Source organism: Oratosquilla oratoria, unplaced genomic scaffold, assembly GCF_046742065.1.
Source record: "Oratosquilla oratoria isolate Oo_2021 unplaced genomic scaffold, ASM4674206v1 SCAFFOLD60, whole genome shotgun sequence".
Lineage (NCBI taxonomy): Eukaryota > Metazoa > Arthropoda > Malacostraca > Stomatopoda > Squillidae > Oratosquilla > Oratosquilla oratoria.
The window spans coordinates 141,636-160,842 of record NW_027467724.1 but is presented as its reverse complement, the minus strand read 5'-3'; the positions used below and the strand labels follow the sequence as shown (position 1 = coordinate 160,842).

At 37.6% G+C, this 19,207-nt stretch overlaps 1 protein-coding gene across 1 annotated transcript in view; it reads left to right on the top strand.

Annotated features, from left to right (window-relative positions):
- The window catches only part of LOC143023776 (chitinase domain-containing protein 1), a 37,309-nt gene extending 23,714 nt beyond the window's left edge, over positions 1 to 13,595 (top strand). Inside the window, exons 6-10 of the mRNA XM_076182391.1 lie at positions 7,403 to 7,560; positions 7,844 to 7,947; positions 8,048 to 8,127; positions 8,251 to 8,399; positions 8,558 to 13,595. Of these exons, the coding sequence (XP_076038506.1) occupies positions 7,403 to 7,560; positions 7,844 to 7,947; positions 8,048 to 8,127; positions 8,251 to 8,399; positions 8,558 to 8,699 (633 nt within the window). The 3' untranslated portion in view covers positions 8,700 to 13,595. The remainder of the gene's footprint in view (positions 1 to 7,402; positions 7,561 to 7,843; positions 7,948 to 8,047; positions 8,128 to 8,250; positions 8,400 to 8,557) is intronic.
- The last annotated feature ends 5,612 nt before the right edge of the window (positions 13,596 to 19,207 follow it).

Here is a 19,207-nt window from a genome sequence, read left to right as displayed (position 1 = left end):
AGAAATTGGTTGAATGATCAAGAACAGAGTTGTTTTAAATGGCAAAACTTCTAGATGGAAACATGTTTAGTGGAGTTCCTCAATGTTCCGTTTGTGGGCCACTTCTATTCATGGTATATATAGATAATATAGACCATGGACTAAAATCTATTGTCTCCAAATTTGCTGATGATGCAAAACTGTGTGGAATGGCAAAGGATCACTTAAATAAATTAGATATTCAAGAAGATTTAGATCAATTACTGCATTGGTCTGAAAAGTGGCTAATGAAATTTAACACAAATAAATGCAAGGTTATGCACATAGGTAAAAATAACAGTAAGTACGATTACAAGTTATTTGGAAATTCATTAACAAAAGTGGATAGTGAAAAGGATCTCTGTGTAATTATCAGTAACGATCTCAAATCATCTAAGCAGTGTATTTCAGCCTCTGAAAAAGCAAAGGAGATTCTAGGACAGATTGCATGATCTTTTAACTGTAAAAGTCCATCTCTCGTTAACAAGCTCATTAGTTTATCCACATTTGGAATATGCTGTATCCGTATGGTCACTGAATCTCATTAAAGACATTGACAGATTGGAAAAAGTACAATGGCAAGCCACAAAACTGATTCCAAATATAAAAAATAATTCATACGAAAATTGACTAAGACATATGAATCTGTTTTCCCCTAAAAAAAAACATAGACTCAGAGGTGACTTGATACAGGTCTTTAAGATTCTAAAGGAAATTGTCAACATCAAAAGTGACAAAATTTTCACACTGAATGAGAATCGGACAAGAAACAATGGTCTCAAACATTCAGGAAATAGATTTAATTTGGAAGTGGGTAGAAACTATTTCACCAATCTTGTAGTTAATGAGTGGAATAAACATCCTGCAGTGGCAGTGCCATGTAGTCTAGTTCAAAGCTTTAAGATTCATATAAACACTTAAGGAAGATGTAATGCCTGCCATTTATTTTATATTATTTGTTGGTTATTATTTGCTGTTTATTATTATTTACTTGATTTTCATTCATCATTAGTTATCTGTCAATTTATTATTATTGACTATTTACGTGTTTGTTTATTATTTAACTATACTTATGCATTTATTTATTATTATTTATATTATTATATATTTATTTTTATTATTTATCTTTATTATATATATTTTTTTATCTTAGCTAAGGTGCTAAGATAAGAGGGAGGGTGGAGGGGTGTGGAGTGTATTCAGGGATGGAATGGGTGGGAATGATTTTATGCCTTTTTCTTTTTGGTTACCTCCCTTGTAAGGGGAAAAAGCCTTGGTATATGTATGTATATATTTTTTTGCTTTCAACCTAGTTATGTATCAAAAGACCTCCTGTCAGCATGCACCTCATTTGTAATACTTTGTAATCCTTTAAGGACAACAGAAATGAGTGATAATGAAAATTAGAAAATGGTTTGATATTTCTCTGAGTGGAAATTAATCTTTAGATATAAAGTAATGCTACATGACTGGTCCATATATTCATATGACAGTCACCCAACATATCAAAGCTCAGACAGCAAAAATCAACAAGAAAACAAACCTACTAAAAACCATTATTGACAATGACTTTGGAAAACTAAAAGAAAATCTAATAATCATCTATAAATAGTTCATAAGAATCTCCCTAGAATACAGCTCCACAGCATAGTTCCCAACAATCAGCAAATTAAATACAAACACCTATAGGACACCAACATACAGAAACCAAAATCCTCTCAACAGAACTTGCATGGAAATGACAGAAACATAATTCTATGCCAGAACCCTAAACACTACACACCCTTCACACTATGTTTAACAAGCACCACCAACAGAATGCAACAAAAAATCTACTCTAGGGGCAAACGGCTAACATCTAGAAGAGCCTAACACCTGTACCACACAAAACGTTCACACAAAAACAGTATTCACAATTGAAAGTTCACAAAAATGTGAGGAAATAGGGAGAGAGAAATACCCCCAAATGAAGGAAATCACTGTGACACAGAATGAAATCAGAGATCAAATAAAAAACCCGTGATGTCTGAAAATCACATGGTCCGTATGGAATTGCAAATTGGATATTGAAAGAATGCACAGAGGAGTTGATGGACAAAATATACAATATAATTAAACACTCAAAGAAGGAAAGGTACCACAGGACTGGAAAAATGCAAATATTGTACCAATATATAAAGGAGGGAACAAGGAAAATCCAACCAACTACAGACTGGTCTCCCTTACAAGCACAATAGCAAAAATATGTGAAAAAGTTATCAAAAGTAGATGGTAGAAAAAAATATACTGAATCCAAATCAATTTGGATTTAGACGAAGAAGATCATGTACAACAAACCTAATCTGCTTCTGTTTGAGACTAATAGAAATAATACAAGAAAGGGATGGATGGGCAGACTGTGCTTTTCTAGACCTACAAAAAGCATTTGATAAAGTACCACACAAAAAAATAATCAAGAAAAATAGAATCAATAGGTGGCATCAAAGGAAAATTATAAGAATGGATGGAAGACTTCTTGACATAATACAAGAAAGGGATGGATGGGCAGACTGCTTTTCTAGACCTACAAAAAGCATTTGATAAAGTACCACACAAAAAAAAAAAAAAAAAAAAAAAAAAAAAACCAACAGGTGGCATCAAAGGAAAATTATTAGAATGGATGGAAGACTTCTTGACTGGAAGGAAAATAAGGGTAGTAATTAGAGACAAATACTTGACCTGGGAAGAAATGATAAGTGGTGTCCTGCATTCATTATTGTCTCCAATCATGTTTACCATATATATAAATGACATGGATGAAGGAGTGGAATGTTATATGAACAGAGGAAGATTGTGAATCATTACAGATAGACCTAGACAAAATCTGGAAATGGAGTCAAAAGTGGGAAGTAAACTTCAGTATCAAGAAGTGTAGTATAATGGAGTTTGGAAAAGGTAAAAATAGAATATCAAGAAATTATAAAATTGGTGAAGACAAAGTAAAAAAAAGTGAACTCGGAAAGAGACCTTGGAGTAATAATGAGCAAAGACATGTCACTGGACAAACATATCAATAAAATAGTCGGAGAAACCTTCAACCTATTAAGGGCAATGAAAGTGGCATTTGACTATTTGGATGAGGAAATTATTTAAAAAAAAAATACTAGTTACACTAGTAAGACCAAAACTGGAGTATGCAGCAACACTATGGACACCCAGTACTAAAAAGAATGTAAGGAAATTAAAATAAGATACAAAGAGCAACAACAAAGTTGGCACCAACTCTCTCCAAATTAACATACAAATAAAGATTGTCCAGATTGGAACTACCAACTCTAGAACAAAGAAGAGAAAGAGGCGATCTGCTGACTATAGAATCATGAAAGGAATGGAAATCCTAGGGATGATTTATTGAAATGGGACAGCAGAAAAACAAGAGGATATGAAAAGAAACTCAAAAAGGATAATTATAGAAGAGATCTGAAAAAGAATAGCTTCCCATGTAGAGTGGTGGATTCCTGGAATAAATTAGATAAGGAAACAGTGTTTGCAAACACTATTCAAGATTTTAAGAAAAAACTTTATGCTGAAAGGTACAAAGATGGGTCACCACGAGCATAGCTCCCTTCCCATATAATACAACTAGGTAAATACATCCAGATAATTAAACAAGCCCTTCAAGAAAGACTGCCAAACCCAGTATTCCAACAATAACCCCCAGATGTAAGCTCCACAGAAAGCCCTCCTACACCTGACAAGAACCACACGAACACATCCTCTCTCAGGACACCAGCATGAAGACAGTACCAACAAAGAATAGGCTTGGCCACAGATTCAAACTGCCCCAGATGGAACCACCACACAGAAGACACAGAAAACCTTAGATCAGTGCTTGCACCAGTGTTTCTTGTCTATGTCAATGACATGATGGAAGGTACAACAAGCTATGCAGACATGTTCACAGATGATGCAAAAACCATGAGAAGAATGAAAAATGAGGAAGGTGATAGAATAATGCAAAAAGATCTAGACACTTTTTATGCATGGAGCCAAAAATGGGAAATGAAGTTCAATAACAAAAAATGCAAAGTAATGGAAATGGGCAATGGTTACAAAAGGCCATCCTTAAACTATTCCTTGGGAAGAAAACACATTACAAAAGCAAAAGAGGAGAAAGACTTGGGAGTCTTGATAAAAGACATCTTGTCACCTGACAGACATATCAGTAGGATTGTGGGAGACACAAACGGACTACTGCAGAAGATTAAAGCAGCGCATTATATGGATGAAGAGGTGATGAAAAAACTCACTGAAACTCCGATATGTCCAAGACTGGAATATGCATCAGTAGAGTCCCCACACAGAGTGAAGGATAAGCAAGATTGAGAGAATACAAAGGGTAGCAACCAAATTGGTCCCCAGCCTGGCAGATAAACCATATGAGGAAAGACTAAAGGTACTGAGTCCGCCAACTTTGTAAGATCAAAGAGAAAGAGGTGACATGATTACAGTGTTCAGGTCACCAAAGGGGATAGATTGCATTGATAGAAGAGATCTCCTAATTAGTATGTTAGAAAATTAGAGAATAGGAGACAGGACCCAACAAGTGTTTCTCCTTTCCTTTATACTATAAGTAGGTGTTTGGGATGAGGTGAAAGGGGCATTCGGAGAGAGGGGAAAGTCTGTTGAGGAAGGAAGGGAAAAGACAGAAGAAAGGGGTGAGTAAAGAATTGTGTATGGATGTTGAAAGATATATAACATGTCACAGGACATCACACTCTGAAAAGATAGATATCAAGCATATGATGTTGCATATGCCACAGCAGTAGCACCAAATGACTGTTGAGTGTCAGGTTTAACCAGAACCCAACCAGAAGGCACTTAACAATGGAAGTAGGTCGACCTGACCTTGACCTCTTAGGACACCTGGTCCACACAAGAGACAACAGTTGAGAAGTGTATGTCCACAGAAGGAATTATCCATATATTTGATCTTTCACCATGTATTATTAAAGTATGCCGTGTCCTTCTATGTATCATAATTGTATATATTCTTGTTTAATATTGAGTGTATCACTCAATCATGTAAACACCTACTTCTGTCACATTGTAAATATTACTGTATGACAAAAAATTTATATAGTGGCAACCATCACAGTGTAACCTTTTTAGGTTGGGGGTTACATAAGGAGGACTTAGTGCGGGCTGGATAAACTTCCAAAACGTCACTTTTCTTCTTATTTATTACAAAATTGGAGTTTATCTAGTTTAATACACTTATGATACAGTCTTATTCAAAAAAGAAAAGATCACTAACACACGTTGCACACCTTTCTATCACAATTGTTTTCTATACAGTTTTGGGCACTAGGGCACCTCACACACCAACCTCTAGTCCTTAGGGCACGTCTCACACCAACCTCCTCCTGGTCGTGTGCACTCCGGTTTTCTTCCCGGAAATGCTGAGTCTGGTGAATTTTTAGGTGCTCTCAGTCACTTTGTTAACGTTTTTAGTCGGGTTGTTTCGCCCTATATAAATTTGTTCTTGGTTCAAAATTGGTACAAACATGATATGTTGTATACATAATATATCCAGGGGGAAAGGGTTGAACAGTATTGTGTTCCCGTGTGTTAATCCGGGTTGGTGATTGATGGTATCTATTGTGTGTGTTCGTGTGTGTGTGTGTGTGCTTGCTTCCGGGCACCCGGCTAAACTGCTGATTCAAGTGGCGTCAGTTTGACGATCAGAACGGATGTCAATGTGCCCGCGATGTCTGGGTGCATGGGAATGGTGATGGTGTATGTGGTGTATACAACAGCCTTTGTGGTCAGTTGCCTTGCTTCTTAGCACAGATCTCAACTGACTGGATAGGACATATGGTTACAATTCACTAGAGTAAATCTGTAGAACCAAACAACCTTTACTTAATCAGCTACTCTCATTACCCCCAAAGTTTGGAGCCCAACCTTCCACATGGATGATGCTGTGATGCATGGGTGTTGGATGGGGGGGTGAAGGAGTTTGAATTAATAATATTTTGATGCAGCCCAAAAAGATTTCTCCATCTTCTCTCTTTTTTTTTTTTTTTTCATGAGGGGACAGAGAAGGGGGTCGCTGAATAAATGAACCAGCCTTGCTGTAGATATGCTGTCTTGCTATATTGCTTCAGACCTAGGGCAGTAGGTGAGATGCAGGGATGACCCATCATCCAGGAGGAGCAAAGGAAAGAGAGAGGGAGGGAAGGCGAACATGGGAGTGTAGTATGTGTGGATGAAATGGGTGGGAGTGGATTTATGCCTTTGACTCTGGCTACCTCACTTGTAAGGGGGAAAATCCATTAGTATATGTATGTAGGTAAATACAATTAGCTAAATACCACAACACCCCACACTAACGATCCCTGGACAGCACAAAATCTCTTTCTGAAATGACATATGGTCTTGCTTAGGGGCTGTTGCCAGTTTCCTGAGGCTGTGGGTAATATCTGTAAGAAGGACCAGGGTGTTGATCCATGGGGATGCCACTGAAGACCCTTAAGTATTCACTGAATAAAACTATGCACTTTGAATTGATAACATCAAAAGTGACAAAATTTTCACACTGAATGGGAATCTGACAAGAAACAATGGTCTCAAACTGTCAGGGAATAGATTTAATTTGGAAGTGGGTAGAAACAACTTTGCCATCTGTGTAGTTAATGAATGGAATAAACTTCCTGCAGAGGCAGTGCAATGTAGTTTAGTTCGAAGCTTTAAGAATTATTTAGATAAGCACCTATGCAAGATGCTGTAATGACTGTCATTTATTTTATATTATTTGTTTATTTGTTTTGTTATCATTTGTCTGTTTATTATTATTTGCTTGATTCTCATTTATTATTAGTCTTATGTGAATTTATTATTATGTACTATTTTATCTGTTTGGTTATTATATAATTATATCTATGCATTTATTTTATTTATTATTATTTACTGTATTATTGTTTTTATTTATTTATCATTATAATTTTTTTTTGCATCTGACCTTGATATGGACCAAAAGGTCTCCTGTCGCCCTGCTCCACCTTTGTAATCCTTTGCAGTTATTGCCCTAGTATTTACCCTGTTTGATCATTTCACTGCTGTTTGCAACCTTTACATTTGTTCTGGCTGCCAGCAGGCAATTTTATTCAACTGAGGGAATCCCTTACACAGCAAAATGTTTAAACCTGTCTTCATTAATCCTTTCTCTTCAATTCATGACTTGTACATTTATTATGGCTGCTGTCAGATTTTATATAGTTGAGGGAAATCCAATGTGTAACAGAAAGGTTGATACTGTAATTTGAATTGTGTCCAGAGATTAAAAAATAAATTATATTCATGCATCCATTCATTTAATCTTGTTGGTGTATGTATTTTGCAGATAAATAAATTTGATGGAATTGTTCTGGAAATCTGGAGCCAAGTACCACTACCATCTCTTTACTATAAGTTGACAGATACTATCCAATACATTGCAAAAGAGATAAGAAGAGCTGGTTTCGTCTTTATATTGGTCATTCCACCACCCATTTACCCTGGGTATGTATTTTATAGACATTGAAGGTAATGAAGGAACATAATGAGGATAGGGGCATAGGGAAAAAGCATATCTGGAAAAATTATGGACAGTTTCTTCTTCTCATAAATAGTGTCATTAGATTTTAGAGATAGGCAGATATTGATTTCTGGATGTGATAAAATATATTTGCAATTTTCATATAATTAATTGCAGAGCTTAGGGAAACTGCATCATGTTTTGCAGTTATTGCCTTTTATTGTACTTTGAGTTACATTTGAGACAAATGTTTTTTAATTTTTGCAGGGGCATAGAAGGTTCTTTTGGAAAAGAACGATTTGAACAGTTGGTGAATGACGTTGATGCATTTTCTCTGATGACGTATGATTTTGCAACATTTGATGCCCCAGGTTTGCAACTTTGTGTTCTTCATATAGTTTAAAATTTAATGAAGTATGAAACATAGATATAGGCTTTATTAAAGTGCTATTCAATTAATGCATATTATAGGGCCCAACAGTCCAATCAGGTGGATGCGTCAGTGTGTGGAGAAACTGGTTCCAGAGGAGTCATCTGTGAAACGCCATAAGGTATATCTTTTGTTTACTTTTCTTTTTTGACAACACATAATCTGAATTAATTCTCATCTTCAGAGTATACTTTGATGTCCCAGTAAGCTTTTATTTCATTCTGTCTGCATTTGAAAACTGCAGATCCTTATGGGCTTGAATTTCTATGGAATGGATCATAGCACTACAGGAGGAAACCATGTCACGCACCAACAGTATATTAATATTCTGTCTACTCATAAGCCCAAGTTTTCATATGATGATGTGTCTGTGGAACACTTTTTTGAGTACCAGTAAGTTCACATGGCCAAAAATATATGACATATTATATTCCTATAAGGTGTTTTGACCAAAATATTTAGACTTTGTTTGATCATTTATTCATATATTGCTGAAATAGTTTTGCAATTTATCTGTGAAATTATTAATAACTTTGTAATTCATTGTACAGGTCATCAACAGGCAAGAGGAAAATTTTCTACCCAACCTTGTTCTCCATTAATGCCAGAGTTAATCTTGCAAAGGAGCTATATACAGGGCTTTCAGTGTGGGAACTTGGGCAAGGACTTGACTATTTCTATGACCTTGTATAGATGAAATGGTAGTTTTCAACCATTTGTCCAAATTTGAGATTTTCATATTCCAATCATCAAAGAAAATATACTAAATTGGGGACATTTTGTAAATGGATATAATTCTAGAGAATCTTGTGATATTTGTTGTGCAAAAGCTGTTATTTTCAAATGTAAAGATATTCTCAGGAATTTGAGGCTGATTGTTCAGAACTAGACAAATGTAAAAAATGCTGAAGTTATCAAAGAAAATAATCCTGTAAACTATTTTTAATGAGTTAACTAAGTGTAGTGATTTTTTTTCTTTATTTCTTTCTTTCTGCAGCCCTCTATATAAGGGGGATAGCCAAGACAAAGCACATGTCCCACACCTATCCAAAAACCCATCCATTGTTCCTCCTATCTTAACTCATTATAGATGAAAGGTCAACCTTGTCCAGTAGTGGGGAAGAGAAGGCTGCTGTCACTCTGTTTCCATACATATCATAGAAGGTGACTAATGGGATGGTGTGAGGGGACTAGGGATTCCCTACAATATTTTTTCCCATACAAAAAGTCAATCTCATAGCTAACACTCATCCCAAAAGAGCCATTCACCTGCTCTTACTAACTCACCTTGGGGATAAAAGGTTGCCCTACCCTGTCACACTGCTTGAATGGCACGGATGGTAGAGTCCCAGACTGTCAGTACGGCGGTGCTGGCAGTACCTGGTTCGAATCCTGCCCAGGGCTAAAATTGTTTCAGTATCGCTGCGCTTCGAGTCGTTACTCCAACTCTTGTGGGCGGGGAGTTGGGGGTGTGTGTGCGTGTAAGGTCATAGCATTACCCATGGATCGGTCATACGAGCTCTGAGCTCTCTTCTGGGAGGGAAATAGCTTTCGATCACAAGTCCAACACGTGATCCAAAGACCAAGGTGAAAAGGTGAATATACAATGCAATGACCCACTGCTCCACAACAAGGCCCAACAACTGAATCTGGCCTACTTCTCTTGCTTCGTCATATGGTGATTCCTCATCCTCCCCACCTACTCCAGTACAGAGTAAATGTAGGGGAATGTTCTTTTAGGCATCATCCATTCACAATCTCCACACATTCTTATCACTTTTACTCACTTCACTGTTCTACTGACATACCATGTACATCCAAGGTTCTTTTCATCCAATCCATCCATCTCATTCTAGAACCTAGATCATCATCATGGTCTTATTCTACTTCTGCTTTCTTCATTCCCTTTACAAGTCAGATTCTCATTCATTCTTGCCACCCTGGTCTGTTTTATCCTCATTTTTCCAACACTCAAGCTCTGCCTCGCCTTCACATTGTGCACTATCCATTCTTGAAACACCCATTGTATTCTTCAAGCACCACTGAAGAGGCCTGGTCACAGAATAAAATTTCTCCAGATGCAGTTACTACACAGAAGACACAGAACACATCCACACACTGATGAACCGCCGTCTGGAGCAAGCTCTGGAGTGCACAGCAACACTATGGACACCCAGTACAAAAAAGAATATAAAGAAATTAGAAAGAATACAAAGAGCAACGACAAAGTTGATACAGTAAGTCCTCGTTATACGGTACATATGTGTTCCTAAAAACCTTACTGCAAATTGAAATTACCGTATACCGAACGCAGGAAGAGACTGTTGTGGTGGCTGGATGGCATGGTGGTGCTACGGTACAGTGTAAACAAAAGAAGAGCAGATACCGTATCGGTGAATTTTTCTTAAATAGAATCGAGGGTAGTAATTACCAAATACCGTAACTGTGAATTGACCGGATAAAGAATTACCATATAAGGAGGACTCACTGTACCAGCTCCTTCCAAATTAACATACAAACAAAGATTGTCCAAATTGAAATTACCTACACTGGAGCAGAGAAGAGAAAGAGGAGATCTACTGACAATCTATAGAATCATGATAGGAATGATTTACTTAAATGTGACAATGGAAAAACAAGAGGACACGAAAAGAAACTCAAAAAGGATAACTATAGAAGAGATCTGAAAAAAAAAAATAGCTTCCCTCACAGAGTGCTGGATACCTGGAATAATTTAGATAAAGAAACCATGTGTGCAAACACTATTCAAGATTTTAAGAAAAAAAATTGATGCTGAAAGATACAAAGACGGGTCACCACGAGCATAGCTCCCTTCCCGTATAATACAACTAGGTACAACTAGGTATGTACTTATAAGCCTACAGTGAGCTGACAGGGTTAGGTTGTAAATTTAGTGTATTCTTTCCCTCTCATTTACATTTTCCATGCATATTATTAAGCCTTCAGTACAATGACGTCTACGTAGGTGTCATGAGGAGTGAGTGGGTATAAAAGGATGTTGGCATCTTGATTATATTTATTTTGTAGTTGTAGCTGAATGATCCCCATATTCTGTGAACTGGCCTGATCATGTTTTCCGTGGTTATTAATATTCAGAGTGAAAGAGAATAAGTAATACATCTGTAACTTTATATTTTGTAATGCAGGTATTGTGATGCATCATCATATGTTAGGCAGCTAATGCTGCGTGCGAGAATTTGAACAATATAAGGAAGATTGTGTCTAAAGGATATGAATAAATAAAGTTTTCTGTATGTTTAGATACTTGGAATAACTTCGAAGGTGATATAGCCTAAAGTGGAACCATATGTGAATTAAGATCTAAATATGATAATTGGAAATCAAGAATATAGACTATGTTGGAACTGTACATCAATTTGAGGCACTTTTCCTATATGCTACAGTTAAGTAAATACAATTAGATAGATACGCATATTCCTTGGAAAGTGAAATCGTTACAGAAGCAAAAAGAGAAGGATTTGGGAGTGTTGATAAAAGACAGCCTGTCACCTAACAGACATATCAGTAGGATTGTGGGAGAGACATATGGACTATTACAGAAGATTAAGATGCAATTTCATTATATGGATGAAGAGATAATGAAAAACTCATTGAAACCCTGATACATCCAAGACTGGAATATACATCAGTAGTATGGTCCCCACACAGAGTAAAGGACATATAAGCAAGATAAAGAGAATGCATGAGTTCAAATCTAAATATGATAATTGGAAACCAAAGACATAGGTTATGTTGGAACTGCACATGAATTTGTGTCTAGGTATGTTAGAAAATTAGAAAATATGAGATGGGACCCAACAAGCTCCTTTCCTTTATACTACAATTAGGTAAATACATAGGGAAGCTGGCTACCTCCCTTGTAAGGGGGAAAAAGCCTTGGTATATGTATGTACGTACAAAGGGCAGCAAACAAACTGGTCCCCAGCCAGGCAGATAGACCATATGAGGAAAGACTAATTGCACTGGGTCTGCCGACTTTGAAATTTCGAAGAGATTGAGGTGATAGATTACATTATTCAGGTCACTAAAGGGAGGTGTGGGCTTTAAGAGGTCATGGGAGCAAATTAAGAAGCTTACATGTCTAAAGGATGTGAGTAAATACAGTTTTTCCATATAGATAAATAAATGTATGGAATAGCTGAGAAGGTGATATAGCTCAAGTTCAAACAATACACAAGTTCAAATCTAAATATGATAATTGGAAATCAAGGATATAGATTAAGTCAGAATCGCACAATGCTCCTTTCCTGTATACTACAATTAGGTAAATATGTATTCAAAGCATCTGTTCTCTATAGTATCATAGGCATAATGACCTCTTCATACCTTTTCTTTATATTTATTTACAAATTACTTTTCCTTGATGCACTTTTCATTGCTCATTTACATTTTACTCTTTTCCTTCTTCAACTCACTTCATTAATTACTGCATTCACCACTATAATTGACCCGAGATACTTGTAACAGTTAATTTTAGATGTATTGTCAGTTGATTTTCACTCCACACCTATGAATATCTTTTCAGTAGGTGAACAAAATGTGCCTTAGTTGTGATGTACTTTAGGAAATTGTGACAAATGATTGGTGCAACATTGATGTAGGGCTGCTGTCATGATTTATATAAGAGTCTTATTCATTGAGAGACAATCAGAGAAGAATGTCTTTACTCTGCACTAGAAAGAGATTAAATCAAATACTGACTGTTTGGAAGAGAGTTGCCTTCTTTTTAAACAGTATCACATGTGTGTTGTTATTACTTCTATATTCACATATGTTGTGTTATTGCTACATTTTTGTCACTAAAGGAATGAGTTTATTATATTTTTCAATTCGTGTGTGCACAAGAATGTACTGTCACATGTTGTACAGCAGTTGTATGTGCTTGAAGTGAAATTATTCTTTGTTATAATATAAATTTATTTATCAGTGGAAAACGATATAAAAACACTGCACCAGTAAAATTAGATTTTAAATTGTATCTACATTTTTACTTGTGCTTTGTGAAAACACTAAAACTAATCTATATATAATGTACTTAGTGAGAATAGAAAAGTACTGAAAAACATTTAGGTTTATATCCAAGGAAGAGGATGTACAAAACAAAAATATGCACAATGCCTTGCCTTGTTTATCACTTCTGAACTGTTTGGTCTGTTACACACATCAGTTTTGTATATTTCATTATTCTTTTAATTCCTTTGGACTGACAAGATTTTGAGTTCCTAGAACCAACTCATCCTATTGATAATTAGCACTTCTCACTTGTTTCCCTTCAAGAATGAATATTTACTGTGAGATCAGTGATGACCACTAGTTATGTAGGAAAATAGGATGTTTAATATAACCCATGTATGAAATCATATGTATAGATTGCTCAGCTAATTTGTATCAGTTTCTCTGTTTTTTTATAGCAATTCTACTATCAAAAGCACTTCACTTTGATAAATTTCCAAATTAAGAAAAAAAAATTAAAATTTCCTCTTTATGGTAATTTTTTAATGTAGGCATGGAGTGTGCCATATTCATAAAGATTGAAAAGAAACAGTATTGAATGGTTTGAATTCCAAAGAAATCAGCATACATATTAGATCAGATAGACAAGTTTGGCCTTTTGACATAGCTCTCCTAATGGAGTGCTCTGGCATGAGGTGGTGTATATGCCATGCACCCCCAAAGGGGCTCACCTTTCTGCAGCTGGGAGATTAAGAAAGGAGCAGCCTGGGTATTTTTTAATTCTACCAAGCTATACCATCTCCCCAGACTTTGCGAACCAAAACCCCAAAATTTGTTTCCCATTCTCTCCTATTCCCCTTGTACTTGCTCACCGCTATGCCTCATACTGCCACTAATACTGATACCCAACCCTCAAACTATGTTTTCCCAAGCCTATTCACCTCTATACAAGATACCCTCACCCCCATTGTTGTTTTAATTGCCAACACTTTGGCCATACCAAACAGCGATATCACTGCCAAGAGGTAATATGTGCTCGGCTGGAAATCAGGAGTTCTTGGTGATGGACTCCATGGTGCAAGGTTATGATAACATCCTTCAGCGGAAGACTAAACAATGTTGTAAGCTTGTATGTCCACCAGGCCGTGGGATTGCCAATTGTATCCAGACCATCAGGGAGCAAAGGTGGATGAAGACGGTTACGATTGTTTACATGGGAAGTAATGATGTGGATAGGGTGAGATCTGAGGAACTAGTTTGGGGTTACAAGGTCCTCTTTCAGGAGATGAAGGAATGTGGGAGCTGTCACATAGTCTGTGAGATCCTTCTGAAGATCTATGCAGGCTCATGTTGGAATAGTAGAGCCATGGGGATCAATGAGAGGATCTACGCAGAAATCCAGGTGTATGTCAAAAACAGAAATTTCAGTATGGTAGGAATAACCAAGACATGGTTAAGCAGTGGAGAGTTTGAAGCTGAATTTAATATTGTGGGATTTAAATACTTTCAAGATAGAAACCAAAAGAAAAGTTGGGCTGTTCTGTTGTACATTAAAAGCAATGTCTATGCCTGTGTTATAGAGAAAGTGAAACGGGATGCATAGGATAGTTTGTGGGTAAAATAAACCCAAACAAATGGACAAAAAATGAATGTAGGTGTAATATATAGGCTAAAGATATTATCATTAGCAGAAGACAAAATGTTGTTTCAAGAACTGCAACTGGGACTTATAAATAATGGGTGATTTCAATTTTACTGACATTGATTGGATGACCTTTGAACATGACCATATAGGTAGTTGCTTGATAGATTTTCTCGGTGATATTTTAAACAATTAGTTCAGTATTCGTAAATGAAACACCTCAAAGTGAACTCCAGACTGAAACCTGTGAAAAGTCTAGGGCAAACTTAATATGGTAAATATAATAAAAGAAAAAATTAAAAGGTGTATAGAAAAACTCAAAGTTAATAAAACACAAGGGCCTGATGGTTGGCATTCAAGAATCTTAAAGGAAATGAAAAATGAGATTGTTGTTCCATTAAATTTTTTTTTCAAGAAATCCATCATATTCGATGTCCCAAGAGAATGGAAGCTAGCTAATGTTACTCCCACATTCAAAAAAAGATGACAAAAAGAAACCAAATAACTACAGGCCTATAAGCTTGACCTCAATTGTGGGAAAAATGATAGCCAGCATGGATTCATACAGAAACATTCTTGCATGACTTACTCAAATTCTACAACACAGTCATCTCAAATTATGACAAAAAAAAAACTATATAGATTTAATATATCTAGACTTTGCAAAAGCTTTTGATACCATCCCCCACAAAAGACTACTTACTGAACTACCGGTAGCTTCACACGGAATAAGTGGTAGCCTATTAAGTTGGACTAGTAATTAGTTGAAGGATTGAAAACAGAGCTGTTCTAAATGGCAAAACTTCTAGATGGCAAAATGTTATGAGTGGAGTTCCTCAGGGTTCTGTTCTTGGGTCACTTCTATTCATAGTATATAAAAATGGTATAGTCCACAGACTGAAATCTATTGTCTCCAGATTTACTGATGATACAAAACTCTGAGGAATGGCAAATGATAACTCAAACTAATTAGATATTCAAGAAGATTTAGATAAACTACAGCAATGGTCTGAAAGGTGGCTAATAAAATTTCACACAAAGCAAGGTTATGCACATTGGTAAAAATAACTAAGTACGATTACAAGTTATTTGGAAATTCATTAACAAATGTTGATAGTGAAAAGGATCTCGCCATAATCCGTAATGATCTCAAATCATCCAAGCAGTGTATTTCAGCCTCTGAGAAAGCAAATAATATTCTAGGACTGATTGCGCGATCTTTTGACTTCAAAAGTCCATCTCTCTCAGATTGGAAAAAGTACAACGAGGAGCCATAAAACTGATTCCAAATATAGAAAAATAAATCATACAAAAATAAACTAAAATATATTAATCTGTTTTCCCTAAAAAAGTGTAGACTCAAAGGTGACTTGGAACAGGTCTTTAAGATTCTAAAGGGAATTGATAACATCAAAAGTGACAAAATTTTTACACTGAATGAGAATCCAACAAGAAATAATGGACTCAAACTGTCAGGAAATAGATTTTATTTGGATGTGGGTAGAAACAATTTTGCCAACCATGTAGTTAATGAATGGAATAAACTTCCTGTAGAGGCAGTGCAAGGTAGTTCAGCTTGAAGCTTTAAGATTCGTTTAGATAAATACTTAAGCAAGATGCTCTAATGTGTACCATTTATTTTATATTATTTATTATTGTCTGTTTAATATTATTTCTTTGATTATCATTTATTGTCATCTGTCAATCTATTATTATTTACCTGTTTGTTTATCATCTAACTTTACCTATTTAATTCTCTAATTATTATTTATATTATTACATTTTTCATTTATCATTATTATCAATTTTATGCGCATCCGACCTAGTTATGGACCAAAAGGTCTCCTGTCGGCATGCTCCTCCTTTGTAATCCTTTGTTCACTGCTCCGCTCCCAAACATAGATCCCCAGGCAACAACCCCCTCAAATGTAATAACTATGGAGGAGACCATGTGTCTTCCTCATGGGACTGCACTGTATATTGCTACAAACGAGAAGTACTTTGTCTCCGAGACAAAGAATGAACCAGTTTCTGGGAAGCTCGAACCTGAGCTATGTTGGCCAACCCCGGAACAACCTATGCTGAAGCACTACAACTTGTAAATCCAGTTCGACTCTCCAACAATATTCCCACTGGAGTGACTCTCCCGTGCGTGGCTACAAACAATGAACATAGATCCTGTGGAACAACCCCACACTAATTCCAATTCCCACCACCCAACCTCACAACTGACCTCAGTTCCTACCAACCCACCTCACCCAACCCAGACATCCACCAACCCCAACACCCAGCTCACCTTGCCCACCTCCCCATCGGTCCCGACTACCACCCCAAACTCCTCTTTTTCAACTAACCCACTTCTCAATTCACCCCCACAACAAACCCCAACCCCCGCAAACCCACCTCATTCATCTTCCAGTCCAACTACCAGCCCACCTCAACCACCTCCCTGCTTAGCCCCACAACTAACACCAACCCTAACTCTCACCAATTCAACCCCAAAATCCTATGCAGCAGCCATACAATCATTAGTCTACCCAATCCAACCCCGTCCACAAACCCAACAACCTCTGAAAAGATCAAACTGTCCACCAGAAATGGTTGAAGAAATATATGTGAGCTGACTATCCTACTATTAGAGAAAAAGATATTTGAAGATATGTATATTGCGATCACTGTGATCCCCTTCAGTGTGGTTTTACAGAGAGTGGGTTAAGTATACTAAGAGGAGATACAAAAAGGGTACATGGGGAAGTAAGCACACCAGTGCGTGGCAGAGCGAGGCAGAGCGGTGCTGACGAGTCAGTGGCGGGCGGTTCCCTAAAAGGAGAAGAGAGTTGGCCTCTAGCGAGGCAGCGGGTGATAAGTGTAGCATTGCTGACAGAAGTCATCGGGCGAGGAAGAGCGGTGCTGATATGCCCCAAGCGAGGCATAGTGGTGCTGATTGGCTCCAAGCGAGGCAGAGCGGTACTGGGTGGTATTGAGTCAGCGACGGGCGGTTCCCTAAAGGAAAAAAGATCTAGCGAGGTAGCAGGCGATAACTGGAGCGTAGTCTAAAGAGTAGATTCGATGGGAAGTGCGGTGGGTAAGCGGGCGAGTGTAGATTTGTGTGAGTCTCTTTTCTTCCGAGCATAACTGTAAACAGAGAATTAAGTGATTCGGGAAACATGTGTATTTGTCTAAAATGTAAGCCCGCTTGCCAGCGTTAACGAAGATGTCAGGCGTGTGTCGAACCGGTCAGCATCAGGGGAGAGAAAAAATCTCTGCCACAACCGGCCGGCGAAGAACGGTGGACGGTGAATGTGAGAGTTAGAGCTAGGAGCGACGTCTGACCTCTGCTGAGCCTGATGGACTATGGACTACCTAGGAAAGACCACTCGCTCGCGCGGGATCGGTGTTTGTGGGAGGGGAAGAACCGTCTGTAAACAATGGAAAGATAGTAGTGTATAAAAGTCGGCTATTGCTAATAAGTGCAATATCAGGGGTGATTTACTAAGGGGCGATGATGGTCGTGGCGCGGGAGGAATGGCCAGGGAACTTGGACAGCGACGCCGACGCCTGTATCTAAGTACACCAAAAGCTGAGAAAATGGTGGGAGGTGCAGTGGTAGAGAAAGGTTAAAAAAAAAAAATAAATAAAAAAATAATAATAATAATAATAATAGTAATAATAATAATAAAAATAGAATAAGATAGTAAACTGAAATGAGATGTAGTCGAGAGAAAGTTAGAAAGGAAGCGAATTTTAGTCGTGATTATCTTCAGGGTATGTTGGCTATGGGCTTCTTGGGACAGACCACCCACTAGCGCGGGATCGGTTTGTGTTGGAGGGGAAGAATGTAAGAAAATTAGAATATAGTAGTATATAAAAGAGGGCTATTGCCAATAAACGCTTTTTGCATGGGCGATATACTAAGGGGCGATTGATGGTGGTGGCTCGGGAGAAACGGGCAGGGAACTTGGACGGCGGCGCCGACGCCTGCGATTAGAATCACCAAAAGTTGAGAAAATGGGAGGAGGCGTAGTAGTAGAGAAAGATTGAAAAACAGAAAAATCTTTAGTGGGAGGTAAATTGAGATGATATGTAATATAAGAGAAAGTTAGAAAGGAAGCTAATTTTAGTCGAAGAAAAAGTATGTGGTGTGTGTGTGGGTCGTGGCTATGTTCGTGAGAGGTGTGTGTATGTATTCACCTTGATCTTTGGATCACGTGCTGGACTCGTGATCACCCGCTGTTTCCCTCCCGGAAGAGAGCTCAGAGCTCGTATGATCGATCTATGGATAATGCTGTGACCTTACACGCACACACACACCCAACTCCCCGCCCACGAGAGTTGGAGTAACGACTCGAAGCGCAGCGATTCTGATATTATTTCAGCCCTGGGCAGGATTAGAACCCGGACCGCCGTAGTGACAGTCTGTGACTCTACCAACAGTGCTGCCGAGTCGTGACATGCATCTTACGAGAAGTGAGTAGGGTTTAGTTTCCGCGTGTGGTGTTGGTGTTAACCCCAAGCTAGGCAAAGAGCATTCCTGATTAACCCCAGGTGAGGCAAAGCACATTCC